General features: G+C 43.6%; 1 protein-coding gene across 2 annotated transcripts in view; it reads right to left on the minus strand.

Annotated features, from left to right (window-relative positions):
• Positions 1 to 6,104, minus strand: part of MBOAT2 (membrane bound O-acyltransferase domain containing 2) — a 92,152-nt gene extending 86,048 nt beyond the window's left edge. For both annotated transcript variants that reach the window (XM_050315838.1, XM_050315837.1), the window contains exon 1: positions 5,954 to 6,104. In XM_050315838.1, coding sequence (XP_050171795.1) covers positions 5,954 to 6,025 — 72 coding nt within the window. In that variant the 5' untranslated portion in view covers positions 6,026 to 6,104. The remainder of the gene's footprint in view (positions 1 to 5,953) is intronic.
• Between the last annotated feature and the right edge of the window lie 331 nt (positions 6,105 to 6,435).

The raw sequence follows: 6,435 nt of genomic DNA on the forward strand, positions 1-6,435 counted from the left end.
ACACCACCTCAATGAATTGCCTAAGGATGGGAAAAACAATTTGATACAAAAAAAAAAAAAAAAAAAAAAAAAGGCAGATGACTAAAAGTTGTTCAGGTAAAGAGTGTTCAGTTTAGATGTTAACTGTAGAAACCTTAGGCTGTAATTACATGGGAGGTTTTCTGCTGCTTTGCAAAAACCTGGAGAAAACACACCTGGTATGGAAGTGTGAGAATACATCAGAACGAAAATTCATTGCTGCCTCCCTAAAAATCAAAGTACCTCATTAGTTTACATCTTCACAACTATATTCATGAGCCCGAGCTAAATACAGACATTTCTTTCTTGCACTTAATCTTTCTATCGCTTAATAAATAGCTTATCTTTTCTAACACTATAACCAGTGCCTGTTTTCTTTTCCAACACCATTCATTAGAGCTTCCACTTCTTCCTTCAACGTTGTCACTTTATCTTGCCAGTTTTGACTCTTATCCCAACAATTTCATCCTTCTCTACAATTTTTCATTGCAGAGTTATCTCGACAAACAATAGGTAGAGAGTTAAGTCAATACCTAACCACAAATACTAAGACCTGGGAAAGGTGTCACTGCAGGGAGATTACGACCCTTCTGGTGACATATTCTCTCCCTTCCAATACTTCAAAGAGAACTTAAGAAACCAGTGAAAACTTGGTTAACAAATTCAAACAATTCAAAACATCCAGTCACTGAGAACAGTACATCCAGAATGAAGAACAGGACTTTATTTCCAGCTTCTTTTCACCCGCTATAGTCTCCATCTATCCTCATGGGAGACCATGCTTTGCTATCCACCCTTTGCTATCCTGACTGCTGCTAGGAGCAGATAAAGAAAGTATGGGGCAAAGAAGGGGCACAAGTTGCTTACCCTACCACTCTCTTGCCTTCAGTGTTTGGATTTTACACACCCATGAATGCTACTTTTACTCACATCTATTATTTTCAAGTTTCCTGGGTCACATCCAAAAAAATCAGTTACAAGCTGCTCTGTATTCCACAACTGTACACAAGGGTCTAAGAATCAATGATGGAAGAGAATAAAACTTGGGACACTATTCACTTTATTCTTTTTTGTAATTTGATATTGCTTCAGACAAATGTTAGGCCATCTAAATTCTGGACAGCTACACAGGATAAACATTTTGATATCCACTCTATGTTTACACAAAAGGGTTTTTATCAGGCTAAAACATTTCAGCCCTGAGGAGGCTACATTATGTTGCCTTGGCAGAAAACAAGGGAGGCTAAGGCATCACTAATGCCCAAAATTTTGTGAAGTAACAGAGATTTAATTAGGAGACATACCCAGATGTACCCTGCAGGCAAATCAGGCACATACTGCTTCTCAGCAACCTACACCAGCCTTATCCCCAAACTACAGCTGTGCTCACCTCCAAAGCATCAAAATAAAGGAGAAAAGAATTGCAGATACATCTTGCCCATCATATGCATGCAAGAAATAAATATTTCATAGATATATAAAGGGAAAAAAATTCCTTCCCACTCTCCTTGAGGGCATAAGGTGAAACACAAGGGCTCCACATAAGTCAGTGTTTTTATGTGGAGTGTGCAAAGGGCATGTTGAAAGCAACTTGGGCAACCCTCTGCACAAGGAAGTGTATGCAGAAAATTATGCAAAGGTGTAGCAAAATGGCCTGTGTTCACTAAATTAAGGAAGTTCATATGGTTTACACAGTTCACATTTAGGAGGACCTGGATTTTTATGCCTATTCTTATTAAAAAAAGGTCAGTTTAGATTCTTTGAAGATTGATGGCACTCACGTAGAAAATCGTATTTATTCTACACAAATGAGCAAATTTAACCAAATAAAAGCTAAAATTAGACGTGGGGGAAAAAACCCAAACCAAAAACCAAGAAAAGCACAGAACTAACACAAATTTTTTTTCTTTCACTTTTGTTGAAAAAATACTGCTTGTCTTTACATGCTGGATTTTAAGTGAAGTGCATAATCATAAGCATGACATTTTATTGGGTCCATGTATCTTCACATAACTATACTGTTAGCAGTTGGAGCCACATTCTTTCTTTTCTTATCTAGAAGAGAATCACTGAAATTATCTTAGTTCAGATCACATTTCAGGATCTCAAGTTCAATCTCTTAGACAACCCATGTGAAAAGCTGATGCTTACATATTGTCATAGTCAGTCTCTTATCTCCCCTGCTCAGCTCTTCCTCTACTACAAGTTATCTGTTTCTATAGCAAATGAAGGGCAGCAACAATATCTGCAATTTCTGCCCATTTTCGGTAAAAAATTTTGCTCCCTCTGGTGGAAGCAGTGAAAGCAAAGATTATTCTCTGAACTCACCTTACCCTACAAAGACTCAAAAGCCAAGATGAAAGCTTTTATCTCCTAGAATCATTGTCATGGTAAATTTAAATCTTTCCAATTTAATGAAAAGTAAGCTGACACATCATCAGAAAAAGTAATTTGTCAACAGAAATTCTGCAAGATAGTGACAGAATTAGAAATGGACCAAGGTCCAACACCCTATTTGTCAAGCTTCACCTTAGAGAAAGAAGAAAGCAGAAGAGGCACAAATATGACATGAGAACAGACAGGAAAAACATAAGGCTTGGTGAGAGACATAACCACAGTGAAATAATTTAAGTTGCAACCTTGATCCATTACACAACATGTGATACTCTACCAGTCAAGTTTTTATGATGAACCTTCCAATACTTCTTGGGAAGCTGCCAGGGATGGAAAGGACCTAACTACTTTTATACCCTCTCCCCTAAGAAGACAGAAGGAATATTGCTGTACATTAATATTTATTCACTCATTCATTAACTTTAAGGACCCAAGGTGACAGTTGTCAACAGAATGCTTTCTTTGCTGAGTAGGCAACTTAGCTTCTCAGGACATGAAAAGATACAGTTTTCATGCTGCTTTTCACTCCCAAGTAGTAATTTTTTTTTTCCTACTGCAAAATAAAAGGTATGTAAGGTTGCTGTAGGTTCTTGCTCACACCAAGCATCTTCCCTTGCACCAAATGACTGAAAATAACAGAAAAAGTGGCACAGAAAGCCTATAAAAAACACATTAGCTCTTCCAGAGCCATTTCACTTAACGTGGTGCAAGACAAAACAAGAGCCAATGGAAGGGTTAATATAGCAACAAATTACTGCATAATACCTTGTTGGGGGATACACACGGAAGGGGAAAACAAGTTCTTCTCCATTCCCTTAGCTACCTACTACTCCAATACCAGGAAGAAAGGTGTAGGAACAGTAAACTGTTAAAGCAACAAAGCTTCTCTTTTGCAACACAGGTGAGCACATAGCAGAGACTGCTGTGTCAAATAGCTCCGGTGGAGCTCATCCTCCATCTTTTGCACTGACCTCCAACATGCACATAACCAACACCATTCTCAAACAAATCTCTACCTCTAGTTCTACCAAGCATTAAGTCCAAAAGTAATCAATTTCTCACACTTGATACATACAGAGATGTGGATCTGACTAATGAATCTTAGAGGCAGTAGCTTCACCTTTAACTTAAATTTCTCCTTCCATTCACTGCCAAACAGGCAAGGTTCTTCTTCATTTGTTTGAACACCCAGAGAGTAGAATAAGGTTGACACATGCTACCTGGATTTGTTTTCCAAAAGTTACATGCATTAGAAGGATAATTAGATAGTAATGACTTAAATCACAATTTAAGCAACATTTGCATACAAAGATTAGTATCTACTTGCGGTCTAAACTGAAATACAGAAGTGGAGAAACACAACCCATTCGTTTCCAGCAGTTCTGAGTGCTGGTATTATACTGGAGTGCCCATTTCAAGCAGCAGCTGTATTGGTATGACTGTAGTCATAGTACAGATTTGGATCAATAGTAGAAACAACCTACTAACCAGAAAACTTTTATTCTTCTGCTATTTTTTCAAAGCATTGCTACATTTTCATACTGAATATGCGTATAGTATCGCCAAATGTCATGCATAATCTTCAGGCAAACACACCAAGGAGTATCAGCACTCTCTTTTGCTTCTCTGCCCTCATTCTCTCCTTCACTATCTTTGATTTGATTACACTGAACACATTTCACATTCTTTCTGTATCACAAACTTACTATCAAAGATAGACTCTTGAACTGAGAGGTTACAATAAACTAACTTTGTTTTTTTTTAAATCTATTATAGATATGTTCTCCTCAGTGCAGCACAATTTTATAACTCTTCAATTCATACTCCAGTCACAATCAGTGCTCTTCATATACAACTGGACCTGTATTATGCAAAGTCTACTGATGTCCAAAAACAAAGCATGTCTGAACCTATAACAATCTTCTAAACTACACGTTTAGTCATCCTCCATTGTGATTACTCCCAAAAGCTTCAACAAATCTCAAAGTCTACTTCATAAAACCTTGGCTTTACAGGAACATCTGCTGCAAAACATTCAATACAGGGAAGTTTTCCAGGCTTTGACAAAAAGTAACTTAATTGTCATCAAAATGCCATATCCACAATATTTAAAACAATTATGGTAGAAGCCACGCTATGTCATAAAACAATTAAATTTATGACTGCTATTACAAGTAGATAATTATACACCACCAGCATCATACCATAAAAAGATGGTTAACTCTTATTTGGCTTGCAGCACTCTGTAGAAGCTACATGCTTCATGGAAATAAACACAAGGCACCTGGCAAGAGCAGCTTACAGCCTGCAGGTATGAGGCACCCAGCCACAAGGTGCCATCGATCCCAGACACAGGTATCATTGCCAGGGGTGCACAGTATCCGTTCCATCACTGAAAGCTCAATTTCAACTTGCCTGCTTTCATCAGTTTTCTAGAAGGTACTTTTTCATGCGCATCCTTAACTAAGGTTCCATTCAAATAAATGGTTAGGGCAGTGGGACAGGGGAAAAAAAAAAAAAAAAGCATGTAGCTCTGTCACTTCCCAAATGCTTTCACTAAACATGCTCCTTCTTCTGTATTTTATTTCCAGTTACTTTTCTCACTTATTAGGTACATTTCATAAAACCAAACCATCAAAGCCTCTCTCTCTACAGAAGCAGTTTTCCTTGATGTGTTTCACTCACACACACATTAATGGGGGTTTTAAAAAAAAAAAAAACCTAACATGGAATTTCTTGGTGCTGCAAAATTTATAGGAGTTAATTCAGGTTACTTTTCTTACGTATTCCTCATCATCAATTCCTAAACACATAAATATTATGTATATTTAGGAGGTCTAGACCACTTCCCCCATAAACAAACATTCTGGTCCAACTTCAGTGATTAAACTCCGCGAACCTCAGTTTCCCAATCTTATCTTGTAATCTTCTGATGCTTTGTGAAGACAACAGGAAAAACAGCCTTCAGGAATTTTTATATCGCTGGGACAATAGATACCACAGAAACGCTCTGCCTCCGAAGTAGATACGGACGCCCAGCAGCAGCATTGTGTGCGGCGCACATTTTTAACGCCGCGTGTGAAACCCCCTGGCAGGCGCATCCAGGCGCAGCGCGCTGCTTTGCATTGGCAATTATTACCCAACCTTCGCATCGCTGGAGCCGATACAAGCCCCGCTCCCAGCTGCGGAGACACATCTGGCCGACGCGCGATGCCAACAAGTTGGGGTGCGGCAGGGCCGGTGAGGGCAGGGCGGGAGGCGGGCGGGAGGCGGTGGGATGCGGGCGGGATGCTGGACCGGGCGGGGCGGGCTCACCTGCCCGCCGAGAGCGGCCGCGCCCCGGCGCCCCCCGCCCGCGGGCGCGGAGGGGAACCGCGACCGCCTCCCGCTGCGGGCGCTGCCTGCCCTGTCCCGACCCCACGGACGGACGGACGGACGGAGGGGCCGCGGGGGGACGGCCCGGAGCGGGGGCGCGGTGCGGTCCCTCCCCGGCGAGCCCCCGGGAACGGCGGCGGCGGGGCGGGCGCCTCCCCATCCTCACCTGGTCGACGGGCAGGCGCACGGCGTTGCTGAGGGGCTGCAGCAGCGTGGAGCCCGTGGTGCTGGTGGCCATGGCGAGGCCGGGAGCCGCTCCCCGCCCGGGGCTCCCGCGGCGGCCGCGGCGGCAACAACGGCGGCGCGAGCGGCCCCAGCCCCGCACGGCGCCGTGACAACAAGGGGCGGGCGCGGCCCCGCCGCTGACGGACAGCGCCGCCGGCCAATCCGCGCTCGGCCCCGCCGCCGACTGACAGGAGGGCTCACCCAATCCCCGCCCCCCCGCCGGGAGGGGCGGGACCAGGCGGCCCCGCCCGGCGGCCGCTCCGCGCTGAGGGCGGGCGGGCTGCGCGCCCCGCGCAGGTACCGCGCTGGGCTCCAAACTCCACCTGGGCAGGGGTAGCTTGGGCATCGGGAGGGATTTCTACACCGAAAGGGCGATTACACGTTGGAAGGGGCTGCACAGGGAGGTGGTGGAGTCACCATCCC

This window comes from Myiozetetes cayanensis, unplaced genomic scaffold (genome assembly GCF_022539395.1).
Source record: "Myiozetetes cayanensis isolate MyiCay16 unplaced genomic scaffold, myiCay2020 scf2-11, whole genome shotgun sequence".
Taxonomy (NCBI): domain Eukaryota; kingdom Metazoa; phylum Chordata; class Aves; order Passeriformes; family Tyrannidae; genus Myiozetetes; species Myiozetetes cayanensis.